This window comes from Podarcis erhardii (assembly GCF_964252035.2).
Source record: "Podarcis erhardii genome assembly, chromosome: 12".
Taxonomy (NCBI): Eukaryota; Metazoa; Chordata; class Lepidosauria; order Squamata; family Lacertidae; genus Podarcis; species Podarcis erhardii.
Window position 1 is genome coordinate 30,977,696 of NC_138513.1, and position 20,161 is coordinate 30,997,856.

The 20,161-nt window shown below is 41.7% G+C and overlaps 1 protein-coding gene across 1 annotated transcript in view; it reads right to left on the reverse strand.

Moving 5' to 3' along the window:
• Positions 1 to 20,161, reverse strand: part of SKAP2 (src kinase associated phosphoprotein 2) — a 100,964-nt gene that overhangs the window by 29,819 nt on the left and 50,984 nt on the right. The window contains exons 6-9 of the mRNA XM_081833822.1: positions 19,616 to 19,699; positions 12,683 to 12,807; positions 11,733 to 11,796; positions 11,118 to 11,240 (exon numbers count right to left, since the gene is read on the reverse strand). Of these exons, the coding sequence (XP_081689948.1) occupies positions 11,118 to 11,240; positions 11,733 to 11,796; positions 12,683 to 12,807; positions 19,616 to 19,699 (396 nt within the window). The remainder of the gene's footprint in view (positions 1 to 11,117; positions 11,241 to 11,732; positions 11,797 to 12,682; positions 12,808 to 19,615; positions 19,700 to 20,161) is intronic.

Consider the following 20,161-nt stretch of genomic DNA (forward strand, 5'->3'; position numbering starts at 1 on the left):
TCAGAGGGCTGTGGAACTGCCTGAATGGCAAAAGGCAATTAAGCAGATCTCTGAATCATTGTTAAAAGAAGTTCCAAAATGCCTGCATGTAATGGCCGATTTTAGTACTATGGATACTTTCAGATACTTTTTAAAAGCACATGGTGCTTAGCTGTAGTACAGGTTGGGTTTTGATTTGACCTTTATAATGCCCTCTTGAGATAACTCCCTCTAACTTAATAGCTTCATCAGCTAAAGGTCATGAACACAGGGGTGATTATATGCACACAATTATAATGGAGAATGTGGCGTAACAGCTTGTAATGAAACCTTAAAAGCAAACTTCTTTTTACGCATTACGGAGATTTAAACAGCATTTTTCACAGGAATAAATAACATCACGTACAACCAAATATCCACAAGGACCTACTTGGTCAAAGACTTGCATAGACTTTGCTCAGTTCAGATTGTGGCGATAATAGATAAGATTGGTCATTCCACAAGGTGAACACACACAACATTTTCCTAAGCAGATTTCCTAAGCACTTAGTGTGTTTGGGTAATGTTTTGTTCTTGCTGATATTTCCCACTTAGGTCAGTTATCTGAGTTACAAACCAAAAAGTCATTTTCATACATGCTTGGTCAGTCTCTGGCTGCAAACACACTTTACATTTAAAGCACATCCCATCAAGAAAAACAAAGAATCATGGGTACTGCAGCATGTTAGGAGTGTTGGGAGTTGTAGCTCTGTAAACTAGAGTTCCCAGATTGTTTGGGGGGAGGGGTTGCAAAAATAAATAAATAGTTCAGCCAAGAAGCTGCCTTATTCATATATTGCATTGGAGAAAATTTCAGTTCTACCATCCAATCTGAACAAAGGTTCCTGTATCATGATTTCACCTTTATAGATTCCATTACAGGGTCTGTATTCAGAGAACTGTGAAAACTAATTCTGCAAGTCTAAAGGGAGCTCTTGCACTCTTTTCCTTCCAACTGCAGCTCTGTCTCCTGTAGTCAATGCCACATGGCAAATCGCTCTGGAAGCTGACGCAACACTCTCAAGCAGTTTGTGACATGGCATAGAGATGGGCAATTCAGTCTTGTTGTTTTAACACTCGTTGATCCAGCGCAAACACCTTTGGTGAGCCTAAGCAGGTCTTTGGATACTAGCCCAGGATATGCAAGCACAGCGTAGTCATTCTCCTTCTTGCTTCCTAGAATACCTCCAGCTCATATTCCATATACCATTGGCTCCCAGTGCTTGGCATTTCAGCCAAATCTATATGGCATGATCAAAACTGGCAGCCGCAATTGCTGGATGCGCTGCCAAGCATTCCTTCTTGGGACTCAGTCCATTCACAAATCAGAAATGCAAACAGCATACGGTCATATATGTGCCAGGCCTATGCATTTGTTAGGCTCATGGCGAGAGGAACCATTGATTTTTCATACAGATAGATGAATTCCCTACTGGATGCCTGCCAAACCGCAAACTATAAAGAGTCCGCCATCTCAGTAATGTTTTGCCTCAACTCTAAACTAATTTTGGCTCAACTTCTCAAACATCTGTTTCCTTTGATGCTTGGCATTTGCAATCCACACTCCTAATGTGTAGACGAAGCGCCTGCAAATGTGGACTTCTGTGTGCACTTTTCTGCAAGGCAGAGAGTATAAATAAACGAGAAGGTTCTGTGGGTGGTGAGACTCCACACACACACACACACACACACACACACACTGCAGCCCTTGTACCTGCAAGTAATCAGTGTGTTGGCACAAACAGATTGGCACCTGTCCAAAATGGCTTACCATTTAAAATAGCGGACATCAAGCAGGTGGAAACCGTAAGGCAAAAGGAGGAACAAAATGGCTCTTATTAATTTTAACTGCTCCTCTCACAAACAGCTACTCCCAAAGATTTATGACCAGCGATTTTTCACATGTTTAGAATCACCTGGGTCAAGCCCATATGTTTCAATTTTTTAAAGTGTTTTGAAACCCTGACAGAAGACGGCATTCTACCTTGGACCTGCAAAGAACACAAGACACTGGAAGTCAAAACCCCTTTTAACTGAAATGCATTCTACAGGTTCAAAACAAAACGGCATGAACCCAATGGATCCATAAAGAAACAAGACGTATATAAAATGTAGTTCAAAATGTTAGGGTTAACTCCTTTAACCGCTGGGTGTCATTCATGCATGGCAACACAAAGCAAAGCACAAAAAGTTCTGCTTCACTATAAACTGAAAACAAACTTATTCACCCCCATGTGTTTTGTGTCTCCACATCATACCTTATACACAGATTTGCAGCGGTTTAGAAATGTTTGCTCACCAAGTAGTTCAACAGATTTACATTATGAACTATAAACTTCATTCTAAAATATAGCTAATGAATGACAAGGGTAAATAGTTTTCATAAATAAATGGCCAAGCGTGCACACAGGTACACACAAAAGCCTGCAATAAAAAGTTGCCCTACTTTAAGAACAATTTGTCATACACAATATTCTGTGCCTTAAGCATAATATTAGCAGAATGAAGCAGAAACTAATCATGTCATGTGACATCTCCCATGCATATCTATTGGGAGGTAGGAATCTTGATTTAAGAGTCATTCATGAAAACTAAATATCTCTAATTGTGACAAATGTGACTTGGCAACACAGATAGCATCAGAATGAGCCACTGTACCTCCTACTTTGTGAATAATTTGTGGGTTTAGAACACTGAATTTTGTTTCCTGTTCTTTGGGTAGATTCCTTTCTGAATTCAGGGGAGAGAGGGGGAGAGAGAAACCCAAAGCAAGTTGTTTCAGTGTGACTTACTACAGTAAAGGAAACACAATGCAGTTTTTTGGAATGGTTCCACAGGAAAGGTCTGGTTCCCAGATGTTTCTCTCCTAGCCGCTTTAGCCATTTTAAGTAACTAATGTTTATGCATTCCCTGCATAGACAGCACAGGGACCAGAGATTCAACAAGAGATATCATTTGCCATACTTTCATTCAGTGTCAATATAATTAGACACCGCTGCCATTTTCTGCCTGCTTGAAATTGGCATCACCACGTCCTACAAATTAGCTCGTTCCCCCCTCCCCCATCTGTACTAAAAGAGTCTAGTTTATAAACTAGCTAAAAGTTGACTCATACAACAGAAGCAAAAAGTAAGAATACATAATAGACAGCAAAAGAGCTGTTGGCCAGCACTCGACAATAATTTCAGTCTAAATTCTTCTGCAACCCAGTCTTGTGATCCCCATCTGAACCCACATACCAAGAACATATGCTTGCACTATACCATCCCAGTTGTGGAGGCAAGACACATATTCACAGAAAAGGGGTATCTTTTCTTTCTCTTACAGCACAAGTTCAGATATCTGCCAAGTGGCTGCTGCCACTTTAAAACATGCCACTCTTTGTGGTGGAGCAAAAATTGCACTGCTGTGTTATTAGGTAGCGGCTATTCCCCTTCAGACTATTTCCAGCACTTGAAAAGCCATTAGCTTAATCTAACCCTTTTTGTGTTTACTATCCCCTAGAAAGGCACTTAGCAATTTCCTTCCCAGTGGATCCCTTAAGCTGCCTCCCCTCCACAGACATACAAAAGAAAAAACCTGAAGCAGAGAGCTTCTAAAATATCAGGTGTACATTCTCATTCCTCCATGCATGCATACTGAAAGACATGGCAAGTGGTGATGCCGCTATCCGCAGAGAGCTCAACAACAGAGGTGGACTGTGGTGGTTTTAAGGCTTCGGGTATGGCAGTGTTGAGTATGCTAATCTAGATGGGCCCATGGTCTGATTCAGTACAGGGCGGTATCCTATCTTAATCATTTATTAATTTTATGTATCACCCTTCCGCCCCATGGACCCCAGGGCTTAGTATTATGGCTTCGGGAACACTCTGTGGGGCTAGCTTTTTTGGCGGCAGCTCTGTTCAAGGTGCTATTTCATGTGCCTCCTGTCACTCATATTTGTCACCTTCTGCACTCCAGTGTTTTGTTTAGGTAAGGTGCTAACTGTACCCATGCAACAGATGGCCGATGTGGGTTTTCTCATTGGTTTAAAGCAAGAGTGGGGCAACTTTTTGGCTCCATGGGCCACATCGTGAGCAGGATTGGCCTCACAGGCCAAATCTGACAGGTCAGCAGGGTTGCCCACCTGCCAAAATCCCCTCTGCAGCTTTGCAAAGTGACCTTTGAACAAGCCTCTCTCCCCTTTAAAGGGAGGCTGGTTCAAAGAGCATTTTGCTCGGTTTCTCCTTTAAATGGGTGAGAAGCAGCATGGGTGCACCCCACCCACTTAAAGGAAAAGAGATTAAATTCTGCTGCCTAGGCTGTGCAAAAGTCTGATATTCTGGAGCACTAATGTTCAAGTTTAAGACTGTTTTGCTGCATTGCTTCTTAATCACAAGACAGCTTTGCTTGCATATGGAGAAATATTCTATTTTGGGAACATAGTGTGCCAAAGCTATTCATGAATAAACAAAGTGTTGTTAATGTGTAACATGAAGCCAGCTGTCAAAAATGTAGTCAACAGTGAAAAGGCTTCAATATAAGGAAAATTACTTTTGTCTCTCTAGAATGACAAGATTCTCCAACTTGGGATTCTCCCCCCCCTCAATAAAACAGCCAACTTCTGTCACACAGCATTCACATCATATTGGTTTTACAAATCTATAGTGTCAAAAATGTTTTCGCGTTGGTCCATTCGAAGTAGTAAAAAGGATGACTGATCAGAACGAGTAATAAGCAATCTTATTTTAATAGGAAGCAAATGTGTGGGAATACGATGCTTGATCGTTTCTCCTTTTTTACGGTTCTTTCAAAAGTTGACCTGCATGCTTATGAAGAAACCTCTCTTTTTATTGTGCAAGGGGATCGCTTTCAAAAATTACAGGAAATAAGTATTACTAAAATGCTTTAAAATGATAAAAAGCTAAATGGTGTTAATTTGAACATTAAAATGCTCATCTGCAGACAAAAGCTGCTTATGCAGGGTTCTTCCCCCTAACCATTCAGAGGTCATGCAGAATGGCCACAAGTAGCTCATCTTGTTGCTCCTCCCCATAGTGGTGTTGCTCTAGTTTCTGGTTGCTCTAGGAACAACACTGCTTTGGGGAAGGGCTGCTGCAACATCCTCCCACATGGCCTGGGGAGGTCAACTGAGCAGCACATGGCAGCTCCCATGCATCAGTAAAAATGCAAATAGGGAGACCAGAATCCTGAAAAAGTTTCACACAACAACTGTGTATGCAGTGTTAAGTAGCTAGATTCCGTTCTAAAAGGGAAAAGCTTAAAGCTATCCTGCTGTTTTGGGGCAGAAATAAGGAATTGTATTGGGAAAGCAATGTGCTCCTTGTTCAGGCTATTAATAATTGGGGTGGGGGTGGAGTATAACAAGCCACTATTACTCAGCCTAACCCACCTCACAGGGGATGCGGATGGTGCTGTGGTCTAAACCACTGAGCCTCTTGGGCTTGCTGATCAGAAGGTCGGCAGTTCGAATCCCCGTGACAGGGTGAGCTCCCATCTTTCGGTCCCAGCTCCTGCCAACCTAGCAGTTTGAAAGCACTCTAGTGCAAGTAGATAAATAGGTACTGCTCCGGTGGGAAGGTAAACGGCATTTCCGTGTGCTGCTCTAGTCTTGGTGTTCCGTTGCACCAGAAGCGGCTGTCGTGCTGGCCACATGACCCGGAAAAACTGAGGACAAACGCCGGCTCCCTCGGCCTGTAAAGCGAGATGAGCACCACAACCCCAGAGTCGTCTGCGACTAGACTTAACTGTCAGGGGTCCTTTACCTTTTTAACCCACCTCACAGTGTTATTGTAAGGGTGAACTGGAATGGGGGGGGGCGTAAGCAACCATGAGCTCCTTGGACAGTAGCCAGGATATTAATGTAAAAGAAATAGATCAGCAATGGATAGCTCAGTTGGTTAGAGCATGGTGTTGATAATGTCAACAAGGTTGCAGGTTCGATCCCCGTAAGGGACAGCTGCATATTCCTGCATTGCAGGGGGGGTTGGATGAGATGATCCCCAGGGTCCCTTCTAACTTGTATGATTCTATTATTCTAATATATGTCACAAAGGTTTTTTGGATACTACAAAAAGCACAAGAAATGTGGTTTATTGTATCACAAGTTAGGAAAAGCTACTTTTTTTCAGGGGGTAGGATGATTATGCCATTGCATCACTTGGCAGCAAGATGCTTTGGAGCCAAACACGCTTATGGACTGAAGCTGCAAATGTCACAGGTTTTATTACATTTGTGACTGATACCAAAGTCCAATTATTGCTGACATTTGGGGTTTGGGGCTGAAATCTTGCAAAGGTCAGTGTGAACAGTGAAGTAATACTCCCTTGGAACATTTCTTAAAAGGAAAGCTGAATGGGACTCCCCCAGGCATAGAGCAGCTTATGATGGCTACTCTGTGTATTACTTAGCAAAACCCAGGACAAAAGCGATAGGATATAATCTGCAACAAATGGGGCAATTATTGTATTATCTGAACAAGCAGTTTAAATTATACATGCTGGGAGAAGGGCAAATCTTGGGACGATCGCCGCAAGTAGAAAATCAAATCTGAGTCTGTGCTGTGTTTTACAGTTTAATTGTAATGCCTTTTATTCAATATTTAAACAGAACATTGAGTGCTTTAGGTGGAAGAGATGCTTTTAAGTACACCTAGGGGGCTTTAACATGCCTGGTGTAATGTTCTCCCTTTAAAAGACAGACACCTCGCCCCACCCAAAACTCCTGTCTCAATATGCAACATTAGAGTTTGTTTCTAAAAGTTCTATCCCAAAACAGGTTTGCTGTGTAAACGTGGGGTGGGGCTGCCGTTCAAAAAGGGAAGGAATCCATTTGGCATGGCCAATGTTCCCTCGGATGCATTGAATAAGTTGCACGGTTCTTTGAATCCAGGCCAAAACAAGCTACGTTGGGTCAAGACTGGAGTCTGTGCTTCAATATTCAATTTATTTGCAAGCCTTTTAACCCAGCGTAATTCAATTCCACCCAAGAGAATGTCCTTTTAACTTTCCTTAACAAAACGTAAGAACATCAGAAGAGCCTTCTGGATCAGGCCAGTGGTTCATCTTGTCCAGCCTCACTGTAGCCAAACAGATGCTTAAGAGAAGCCTGCAAAACAAGACCTGAGCACAACAGCACTCTGCCCACCTGCCATTCCCAGCAACTGGAATATGGACTCTGACAGTGGAGGTATGACATGGCCGTTGTGGCTCTCAGCTGCTGATAACCTTAATCCTCTTTGGATTTGTTGAATCTTCTTCTGAAGACATTCAAGTTAGTGGCCATCACTGTCTCCTGTGGGAGCGAGTTCTATCATTTAACTATGTGCTGCATGAAATAGCACATTGTTTCACTCTGCCCTGAATCTACCAATATTCAGCTTCATTGGATGCCCACGAGTTCTAGCACTATATAAGAGATGGAGAAGAACTTTTCTCTATCCACTTTCTCTATGCTGTGTATAATTTTGTAAACGTCTATCATGTCACCTCTTTCTCTAAACTAAAAAAAATACCCCAATGCTGCAGTCTTTCCTCCTAGGGGAGCGGCTCCAACTCGTTGCTTGTTTTACCCTAAATCAGCCTTTCTCAACCTGTTGTTGAACTACAACTCCCATCACCCCTAGCTAGCAAGGCCAGAGCTCAGGGATGATGGGAGTTGTAGTCCAACAACATCTGGGGACCCACAGGTTGAGAACCGCTGCCCTAACTGGAACTGGGCACACTTTGTACTTTATGAGATGTTAAGCAGAGGAAACTCAGCTGACTGCAGGTACACCTACTATGTGGAGGCAGCAAATGCCTGCTCACAAAGCAAAACCTGGAAGGGAATGAAATTATGCCTCCTAATTCTCTAAAAACTGAGAAAAGGCTCAGAGCAGCCCAAATGCAGTCTGCTTGCAAATTATTGGTGTTAGTCCAAGTGAGCTCAAGGGAACTCTGGAATGCGACTTTGGCTGAGAAGCAGAGGCAGCCCAGAATCCTGGTGCTGTTGAGAATAATATTAGTCAACTGCAATAAATTTACACTGTTACCAGAAAATAAATTAGTCATCTTCCCCCTTGTAAAAACAGATTTATGGTGCAAGGTATCAATAGATTAGTCTCCCTTATCCAATAAACAGCTCCTTACTTAGCAAGAGAATTGCAACACAATCCTATGCAAGTCTATTCAGAAGTCCCATTGAGTTCTGTGGGATTTACTCCCAGGTCAATGTGTACAGGACTGAGGTTTTATCAATCTACAAGACAAGCTAAAGATTTTAATGAAGCAACAAATTGGTACTATGCATCAGTCTAAAACTATTCTGCTCTATTCAAGGAAAAAAATTGTTTCTACAGAACACCCTGGTATTATTAGAAAGAATCATAATATCTGGCAAATGTGGCACAACTCTGGGTTCTCTCTAGTCTTGAGTACCCATGTTTTAAAAAATGAATTGAAAGATTCCCCCACCTCCTTGTTTTGGCAGGAGGCTATCTTTGAAATCTATATTCCATTCTCAGCCAAGCTAGGTGCAGATGTACAACTTAGCTGTGATGAAGGTGACAGGGAGAGTGTCATTTTGCAAAAAAAATAATGATGGCCCTTTTTACCTTTTACCTGGGTTAAGCGGGCCAATACTCATTGCTTTAAACCTACTTTAAACAGCTAGCGAAGTTCAAAAGTAATGTGCACAGGACAACAGCATGGTCAATTATAGTAGAAGGGTGAGACTAAAGGGAGCAAGTCATAATTAAATTAATGTCAATATGGATACTAGGATCAAACATTAGGAAGAACTTCCTGGTGGTCCAAGCTGTTTGACAGTGGAACAGTCTGCCTTAGAAGGCGCTGTACCCTTGGTTAGAAGTTTTTTAAGGCAGATGGCTACCTATCAAGGGTGCTGTAGTAGTGAGTTTCCTGCACTGGCAAGGATTTGGTTGGACTAGATGACCTTTCGAGTCCTTCTATGATTCTGCAGGAAAGTGAGGAAGATACAAAACACCTGCCACCACGAGAACCGCAGTAGTGATTGGACAATTGAGGAAAGACAGGGGAAATGCCCCTGTGAGGAATGGGTACTAATAGTAATGGAAAATCATGTCCAAAAAACATGGAGTAAATTGCACCTGATGTTTGACAGCACCAGCCCAAATTGCTTACATTTGGGTAAATTTTATTCAGTCTTGAAGCCTGTTGAATGTAATGTAGTATATGTAAAATACTGTGTATTTTTCCACATCTACTTCCATAATTGATCAGGAATTTACTTTAATAAATCTGCCTCCCATTATACCTGGCATTTATTTATTTTTTCACTGTTTCTGAATTAGAGCTAGTTTTGTAAATTGGACCTAATACTCCTCCTGTTAGGCCAACAGCTGGCATTAACTTTTCAAACTTTGCGCAGTCTCTTAAGTGATCCATATCATGTCAATAAATAGTTTAATATCTGTCTTACTCAGCAATACTGGAGGGAAAGGATCAGTGCTCAACCCATATCCTACTGGATAGCATGACTAATTATGCCTTCTTTAGATATTTTTCAAAGTTTAAACATTCCAAAACAGTCCCAAAGCTTCATATTACCCAACAGCGCTTTCCTTTCAAACTGTGCATTATTGCATTGTGGTCAGTGGTGAGAATTCTGGGCTCTGCCTTTCTTGAAACTTTCCCCAAAATGATCTTAATAATTGATACATTCCAACCATTGGGTAGATTTCAAATTTGCAACATTCCCTGTATTATTGTTGTTGTTGTTGTTGTTGTTGTTGTTGTTGTTGTTGTTAATTGAATTTATATTCTGTCCTATACCCAGGGGTCTGTTTGAGATTTGTTACTGTTTCTCATTAACCAAGTTTTAAAATGAGCTTACATAGCAGCACACCGCTTGATACACCTGCTGATAAAAAGTCTACAATAGTTTTCAGTCTGTGTCTTTCCTTATGCACTGAACTTATTTTGGTTCCCTAGAAAATATAGCTGTAATATCTGAAACACATCAGATGGAAGTAATTTATATTTACCAACTTACCTTCTGATAGCATTCTTTTATTCTAGAGCAAGCATGGCCAAACTTGGCCCACCAGATGTTTTGAGACTACAATCCCCATCATCCCTGACCACTGGTCCTGTTAGCTAGGGATGCTGGGAGTTGTAGTCCCAGAACATCTGGAGGGCCAAGTTTTGCCAAGCCCGTTCTAGAGCTATACCCCACTCTCCCCATTACATTTACAGTAATAAGTGTTGCAGCTCTCTATATTCAAGATCTCTTTAAACCGCAGCAAGGAGGACACCTCATTTCCATGTATTTACATCCCTACAGACCCTGTCCTGCCACTTTCTTCTTACTGGAGTGAAGTTCAGCCCTAGGTGCCAAAAGGAAGGTTTGAATGAGATTTACATCTGGACGTCAAGATGCAGAAAAAACTTTTCCGTAACTGAAAAATCCAGAGAAGAAATCATGGCACGATCAGATTCATGCTGGGTGCAATTAGAAAAAAAGTCAAGCCAAACCCCACAAGTACCTTTGTTGACAGTTCCTCTCTACAACCCCAGAAATCAAACCAAAACACACACACACATCCTGTGCTTATATGCAGGGATTTTGAGATCATATATGAGGGAACAGCTGATAAAAACAGAGAGTGTGAAGAAAAATGGTTAATGCAAGTGACACAGCGAATAAAGTGGGGAGGAATGAGTGACTGCGTTGGTGAGACAAAGCTGTAAGGCACGTCAACGTTTTAATTAAAAAATTATGTAGCAGAGATGATGCTAATGAGCCAATAATCTCAAGAGACCATTTCTACAATTCCTGTCTAGTTTCAATGCCCTTATTAGCCCGAAGTGAATAGTTCTTTTTTAAACCTAGTAAAAAAACAACCCCACCACACTTCTTTAAATACCACAAGCGTCTGGCATTAATCATGGAAGACCATGTGGAACTGAGGCTGACACACTATGACTCACCTAAGACCAGACAGTTGAGCTTGATTCAGGTCTGCCATTGCCAAGAACTATCTGCTAGAATCAATTCTTTCCACCAACCCCTTCTGTCCCTTCAGAGCTGTACACGGCATCTCCACTATGCAACCCAGGCTCTCCCCATCCCAATACCTGGAAGTTCTTCATAAATATCTTCGTCTGGCTCTGTGCTTGGTTGTTGAGAAGGAACGCCACTTTCCTCAATGTCATCATATTCTTCTTCATCCTCCTCAAGAATATCTGCAGATCCCATGTCTGTTCAGAAGAATGCAAGAGCTATTCAACAGGTACCCACACAGTGAACTCAGCCACAAGGAATGCCAAAGAAAAGCAAAATAATTCTGACGCTTCCATTTTAAATCCAAGGAAATTCAATCCCCCAGTTCTAGCTTATTAAGAGACGCCTCTGAAATGCAGATGTGACTGTTTTTATTTAGCTAGCACCAGCTGAATAAAACAGGCACATCTCTATTTCAGTGGAATTTAACTCAGTAGCATGTCCTCAGCTTATTACTATGTATATTTCTTAGGAAGCAAGTCCAGCCGAGTCTACAAGAACTTATACCCAAGTGCACAAAGGATTCCTTATTCACACTCACACAGAAAGCTGAAATCAGGAAACGTGTTACACAAAAATGGCCACAATGAAATGCCAAGATCAATAAACAGAAAATCTATTAGAAAGCGATAACGATTGAAATTCCAACATGCACTGTAAACAAAGGTTCTTTTCAACAACTGGCTTACCTCGTATTGCGTGTCTCAACGTCTTCACCCATTCCACAGCTTCCTTGGAAGTAGCAGCTGTAAACTGTTCAAAAAGTTGATTTTACTAGTAGGAATTATGAGCATAAAAATACAGCCAGCACAATATCAGTAATGAAAAGAAAGTAACATTCTTGTCACTTCTTCAAGGCACCATTAGCAATTCTTTACATGTCTTCTGATACTTTTCTTGCAAGGATGCTTCTTATAATGTACAGTTAATTTTGACAAATTTACGTAATTGAAGCAGAGGATGATGGATTTGGAACTCTGATCAGCAGCTGGCAGCTGTGCAGGGAAAAAAAGCTGCTTCTCTTCATCAATGTCAAAAGCAGGACTGATGAACAAAATTCGCCCTTGACAATTAGAAGACACCCATGAATTTCTTTAGACTGCTGGGTACAGTTTTCTTAAAAATGTTCTTGTCAGATTCCAACACAGTACCTGACAACTTAATTAACTGGCTTTCAACTGCAATCTCAGATATTTAAAACTTATTAAACTTACATTCCACACTGATGCCTAGCTGATAGATCTTGAATCACATAGCTGATATGTGCCTTTAACTTAGATTTCCTTCCCCGTCCTCTAAGCAATACAAGATATGTTTAACATTTGGGGGTTTTATATATATAATATTTACATTATTATTCATCCAAGAGCAGACCTATTAGATAATAGATATTTAAATATAAGCTGTGGAATGGAACAGCAGATAAAAATGGTATATTGGTTGTTCTTATCCAAAAAGATAGCATAATGTTTAATCTATTCATATACATATATATGAATGAATGTACAAGGTAAGCAAATCAAGAGTTACTTTTTCTTGAACATGTCAGGAGTTGTTTTATTGAAACGTTAATGTCTTCATAACTGGAACAGTAACAGTTTTTATCAATTTAATTTCAAGATGACATAAGAAGTCCAACCTGATAAATGCGTTTATCAGGAGCAGCGATTTCAAAACAGCAATCTTTCTTTCCATCCTTCCGAAGGGTATTATTCATTCTGACGGTGTAGCCATCTATAGCAAATTCACCTTTCTGTTGTTTGTCTGTCGTAGATAAAAAGCAAAGATAGAACTTCATTTGCAACGCTGAACGTGAATGGCACGGCAGGTTATCATTTATTCAGATTTTGTTTTCCATTTCATGAATATTCGAGATAATAGGTTAGACGTTATTAGCCGAATGGTTTAGGTGATGCTATAAGTGATTTAAAAAAAAGAGAAAAACCTCTCCTTTAAAGAGAAGGTACAAACAAAGCACATTTTTATGAAAGCTGCCTACAGAATCCCCCAGGATGATACTTACAGATGGTCACATTTAGTGAGAAGTACATGCAATGATTTCTGTACCCAGGGAGAACCAAGAACTGGAACATGGAACTTGCAAGACAAGTGCATCATAAATCAGTGTCTCTTTCTGGTTCAGTAGCCACTGGAAAAATCTGTCCAGTGAAGAAGAACTTACTGATCTCCTTGGTACATCTGCCCCACTATTGCATCTCAAAAAAGAAGAAGTGAACTTCAGAGGCTGTTAACAACAACTGTAAAAAGGGGTTCTTCACCTACTGACCAATGTGAAGGAATCTAAAGGAGCCTACAAAATGCTCAGCTTATTCTGACTTCTTCTGAAACAACCCAAAAGCCAAGTAGCAGCATACACAACCATTTCAAGATAAAGGTACCCTCAGGACAAACAGAAAATTGGTTTGGAGACCTCTTTGCATAGCCTTCTTAACATATTAAGCTATGGTCTGGGGAAAAGGGTGAACACTAAACAGGGTTGAAGTATACTGATGACCCTGCTATTTAGACAAAAGCAAAGCAAGCTAGGAAACTTCTGAAATAGCTCTCACAAATTTGAATATCTATCAGTATAATGTTCAGTGCCTACACGTGCAAAGTACACTGGGGAGAAACAAAGAAGCATTGTGCACATTATTCTAAGCCAAACCATGGCTTAGCACAAACATGCAAGCTGCTAACGAGATTGAGGCCACATTGCACTCCTATGAGGTAAGCCAGCCCATAGTTTAGCACATTGTCCAAACCCACCTAAGCTTACAGTTTGTCCTGCTCTAGACAAACCATGAGCTCTGGCCAACATTTGTTCCATGGCTTACCACTTGTGGCTTTTCAAACCAAACCATTGCTAAGCTCAGAGCAGCCCTGCAGCAGCAGGACCAAGGAAGGAGAAATGCAGCAGGGATCTCTCTAGGAACCTCTGCATTTGCACTAAGTCATGGATTGGCTTAGCGTTACAATACTAACCACTTCAGTGAGTGAACTAGTACGTTTCCGATCACAATTCAAAGTGTTGGTGCTGACCTTTAAAGCCCTAAACGGCCTCGGTCCAGTGTACCTGAAGGAGCGTCTCCACCCCCATCATTCTGCCTGGACACTGAGGTCCAGCTCCGAGGCCATCACTGCAAGAAGCAAAGTTGCAGGGAACCAGGCAGACAGTCTTCTCGGTAGTGGCACCTGCCCTGTGGAACGCCCTCCCATCAGATGTCAAAGAAATAAACAACTATATGACATTTAGAAGACATCTGAAGGCAGCCCTGTTTATGATGGTTTTTAGTGACTGATGTTTTAATCTTTTTAAACTTTTGTTGAAAGCCGCCCAGAGTGGCTGGGGAAACCCAGCCAGATAGGCGGGGTAGAAATAAATAAATAAATAAATAAATACCAATATACATAAGCTAACTGTCCTGCATTTTGCAACAACACCATGCAAACCATTCCTGGGTCTAAATAATCAAAAGGAAAACATTTTAACATGCATCAGGAAATAAATAATCTTCATTAAACTTGTGGCATGCCCATGTTGTACTAGCTCCAATTGACTAGAGGAATAGTTAGGACTGTTCTTCCGCTATAATTCACCAGCAAGTTTCCATGAGATCTAATGCCTGGTGCCAAATCCTCAATATCCCCCTTTTCTTTAAAATCAGCACATTTCTAGACCACTTATGAGGGTTCTGATCATACCTTTTAAAATGTGCAATGTCTTATAAAGCTCTAAACTGCCACTCGTTCACGCAAATTCTGCAAATGCTCACATATCTATTTCAGAATAAAACCGCAAAATGGTCAATAATATAGGCGAAAGAGTGCCTATATTCTTGACTTGAATAATTTACGTTGAGCATAGAATCCAAAGTCTGTTAGTGGAGATTATTATCAGCCTAAGGCATAACTGAACTAGATTGAAGAAGTAGCAAATGTGGCACAGCAGGTCTGTATCAGGGAGGATTACAGATTATATCTTAGACTAAGGTGGCAAGGAGAGAATTTTGCTGCCTAGGAGGTGAACAGATATACAGGACAGCTCTTCACAATAGAGGAAGGCCGAAGAGTTGACCATTCCATTTCTAGAAATGATAACCTGGGATGCCATTAATATAAAATGAGAAAGTAAACCAGGGCCTGCTATATATATCTCCTCTTGAAAGAACTAAGAATCATTTAACAAAATAGGCAGCAATTTTTTAATAAGTTGTCAATAGGTTTTTTACCACACAATCAAAACCCCATTGTATGTAGCCAGGGGATGTCACTAGGGTAAACTGCATAGCTAAATTCAAAGTAAACTAAACACATAGAGGGTTAGATAAAGTCATGAGTGACAGGGTCACCAGTGGCTACCAGACTGGATGGCTAAGGAATACAAACATGCTCAGAGTCACCCCAAATACCTACAAGTACAAGAAGCTGGAAGGAATGAGGAAAGTTGCCCTGTGACTTCTCTTACATTTCCTCAGACATAAATGGTGCTGCTGTTTTGTCCTTAAGGTGAGAGCATCTACTGGCAGGCATCCGATAGAGCTAAACTTGGTTTACTGGCAACGGTATCCACATACAAAGCACGCTCAGCCTTCTTACAGAAGTTCATTGATAGGTAAAAAGGTAAAGGGCCCCTGGACGGTAAAGTCCAGTCAAAGGTGACTATGGGGTTGTGGCGCTCATATTGCTTTCAGGCCGAGAGAACTGGTGTTTGTCCACAGACAGCTTTCCAGGTCATGTGGCCAGCATGACTAAACCGCTTCTGGCCCAAAGGAACACCGAAACGGAAACCAGAGTGCACGGAAACGCCATTTACCTTCCTGCCGCAATGGTACCTATTTATCTACTTGCACTGGCGTGCTTTCGAACTGCTAGGTTGGCAGGAGCTGGGACAGAGCAGAAGAAGCTCACCCCATCACGGGGATTCAAACCGCCAACCTTTTGATCGGCATGCCCAAGAGGCTCAGTGTTTAGATCACAGCGCCACCCCCGTCCCTAAAGTTCATCGATAATACATTGGACATGAAGCAAAACTCAAAGCAATTATTATCTACAAAACCTTCATGGCATGCCTGGAAAACGTTCAGGAAAGGGCTCTTTTCCTTTCCAATGGATATAATTTAATTATATTTTGCAGAGGGCTGATACAGCAAGAGTTTGCATGCAAATATGCTTTCTCTCCTCTGTGTGTGTGTCTTTGTTCAAAATTGCTGTTTCTTCGCTCACACATAGATGGAGGGGAGATCTGTCACAGGGCTGGGTGCTATATCATCCAAAACCAGTTTGAAGTCCATATCGTGATATTGGTTTCATAATTTTTGACCTGGCAATATGTCGCAAATCATGATGTGTGTGTGCGCGCGCATGCGCAGTGGCGTAGTGTGGGGGTGCAGGGGGGGCCGGCCGCACCGGGCGCAACATCTGGGGGGGGGCGCTCGCACTCGCAGCTCTCTGCCCCTACCTGGCTCACTCACTCTCTCTCACTGCTGTGCGAATCTGATCCGAGCCGCCGGGTCGCCGCCCACTGTGGAGGGGGGGTGCCAGGCGTGCGGGTCAGGGGGCGCAAATTACTTGCCTTGCCCCGGGTGCTGACAACCCACGCTACGCCACTGCGCATGCGCTATGCAAAAATCACAATGCAAAAAAACACACACACACAAAACCAGCAGGTGCCTCTCCACAGCTCCATTCTTATTTCAGACACTGAGATATATCAGTTTATCATGATGTTTAGATGTTGATATATTGTGATGTTGAAAACCAGATATTGCCCAGCCCTGGCTGTCACCCTCCAAACCCTGGAAGCCTCTCCCTTTCAAGAAATTCGAGAGATACCTTGAACTACAGTGGTACCTTGGGTTACATACGCTTCAGGTTACATACACTTCAGGTTACAGACTCCGCTGACCCAGAAATAGTGCTTCAGGTTAAGAACTTTGCTTCAGGATAAGAACAGAAATCGTGCTCTGGCGGCGCAGCAGCAGCAGGAGGCCCCATTAGCTAAAGTGGTGCTTCAGGTTAAGAACAGTTTCAGGTTAAGAACAGACCTCCGGAACGAATTAAGTACTTAACATGAGGTACCACTGTATTTCCTAACTATTAGCTCCATTGACAAAACATCTACTAGTCAATCTGGACCATTAACAACAAAACGTATGGCCAGCCAGCAGCTATAACAATAATTACTTGTAAACAACAGAATTAAATGGTGCTACTAACATTCTTGCAATGGCCTTTGAAAACAAATTTTGCAATCATACTGCCTTCCTAATAAGACTCACAGTGGAATCCTAGTAAAGATTCATCTTCAAGCTCCAAGTAGTTCCAATTCAGCCGAGAATCATTAGAAATTCAAAAAGCAGTTAACCATTTTCTGTAATAAAAAGTTCAGTAGATCTGGGTTCTTTTCTACCTCAAGGGAAACTGCGATGCTATAATTATGAATCAAATTTATTTTTCTGCCTCTGAATGCAGCCCTAAACATTTTTTAACAGGCAGTACTGTAAGGGCATTCTCCGAAACACCTGCTGCAGATAGAAGGGAAATGGACCTGTGCTGAAACAAGGGAATGTCTTTCACTTTTCATGGTAGCATCAGTCACTAGTTTGAGCCTTCTTAATTGTTTTTCTTTAGTCTTACTTGAACTCTGCTTATGTCACAAGGCAACCTCAATGAGGAGGACAGATCTACAGGTCATGCCTAAATAACATGAGTTCTCTGCCATGTATGGTTGTTAAAAAACAGATTTCCTTAACTTCACACTCTAAACTGTCTGCTCACACAGTGCTTCTGCAATTAGTGCCACTGCAGTTGTTAAAAAACATCCTTGAGCTAAAGGATGTTTGCCAAGTGCCAGATTTGGTATTTCCTGAATGAGACTTCTGCACAAGAGACACAAAGAGTGTTAGCATAGCAAACATCTCAGAAAAGGAACAGCTGGCCTTTAATATTAATTAATTTGATGTTTACACTGCACACACACAGATGTGCGCACACACATTTCTGGAGGTGTCCCCTTCATCAAATCTATGTCTAAACACACAACAGAACTCCTAGAAGACAACACTCCTTTCCCATGTATGTTTAGTTTGCTGTGTATATCAGTCCACTGTGGGTATATAACTACAGAAAGCCTCTTGCACAGCTATATGCAAAAATGCCCATTCTCAGATTTTTGTAGTAATCTAGAAGCAGGATGTATTGGTGTGCATACTAATGTCAGCTTTTGGGGTGGCCTTAATTTTTCAGCACACCTCATGACATATCTATGAAGAGTCTCTCTCTCCCTCAAACTTTTGTATAGCAACTAGTGTGTCTTGGTGTACAAGTAACTTCTTGGGTTGTTTTCAAGCAACAACCATTTGGAGGCACACTCCCCAATAATTTCAACAACATGTGTACCAAGTACAGTGGTACCTCAGGTTAAGTACTTAATTCGTTCCGGAGGTCCGTTCTTAACCTGAAACTGTTCTTAACCTGAAGCACCACTTTAGCTAATGGGGCCTCCTGCTGCCGCTGCGCCGCTGGAGCACGATTTCTGTTCTCATCCTGAAGCAAAGTTCTTAACCCGAGGTACTATTTCTGGGTTAGCGGAGTCTGTAACCTGAAGCGTATGTAAGCCGAGGTACCACTGTATGCTCAAAGCAGTGGGGTGGCAGTTCCTGGGCACACTGGCCATTTTGTACATGTGAAAACCACAGATAAAGCCAGCAAGAAAATGCTGGCAACAGGCTACAATGGAGGCAGGTGGTTCTTGAGTCCTGTCTATAAAGTCCTGGCTGCCATTATTAGTTATTAAGAAAGGAATTTGTGAGATGCAGGAGGAATTGCAGGAGACTGAAGTACTTGGAAGAGAGCCAGGGAGCACTAGATAGCCCAGTGGGCACTGCTCACTTTTGTGAAAGTTGCCAGTGTGCACAGGCCAACTCATAAATAAGAACTACCTCCAGTTTTTTAACTACTGCAACCAACCATCTTTCATCCGACTTCTCTGAAATTCAGAAAACAACTGCCCCTCACCCAAGAGATCTTCTCTACAAAATTTCACAATTATAGGACAAACCACTTTTGGAAGGGGTTATATAATAAACAGGAATTTGTAATTTTAACATGAAATGAAATACATCCTAAGTATAGAGGTGTTCCCACAATGCAAACTGTTCTGCCTTGCAAATTCAAGGTTGTCATTAATTCCATCTGGAACTAAATTGAGACAAGAAGATGGTAAACAGGTACGAAACTTCAAAACTACTTAGCGAGGGGAGGAGAGAAGAAGAAACAACAAAGGAAACTAAGTGGGGATAATGCTAAGGCATCTTGAAAACTAATCAAAGTTTGGGGGGGTGGGGAGGACCTATCTGAAATTCCAAAGGAAAGAACAGAAGAGATAAGACAACATATAGCAGATACAGTACATTCATGCCATCTGGAAACGCAGAAACCATTATACAAAGGCCATGAATGTTGCACGTGAATCCGGAATGCCTCAAAACAACAGGCAGACCCTAGAGGTCTGCAAACAGTCAACCTCATTGCACTGGATTCTAAGATAAACCACAAATTTTTACAATACCTTTGTCACTTCCATAATAGTAGAAGACTGTTGGAGTCAGAGCACACCACCGCTTTTGCCACTCAAAGCCAAGAAAGCTGTGGTCTGCAATTAACACAATCTATATTAGATGGGCATTCTACACAAAATTCAGTAACACACTTCATAGCTGTTTCCATTACAGATTTTCTTTTTTAAGGATGGAACTGACTTCTCAATTAAAAAGCAGAAATGTAATATTGGAACAAAAAATTTTAAGCAGTGTAAATAAACAGTAATATAGGCTTTATTATTTCTACTGTATTTTTTGTTAGTCAAAATAAGGGTATATAGGTAAATATATGTGCTAGTATGATTTTTTTTGTGTTTGTGGGGGGGAGGGGAGAGAGAGGGGGAGAGAGGGAGAGAGGGAGAGAGGGAGAGAGGGAGAGAGAGAGAGGGAGAGAGGGAGAGAGAGAGAGAGAGGGAGAGAGGGAGAGAGGGAGAGAGGGAGAGAGGGAGAGAGAGAGAGAGAGAGAGAGAGAGAGAGAGAGAGATATTTTCCTAGGACTTTCCCCCTTTCCTTGA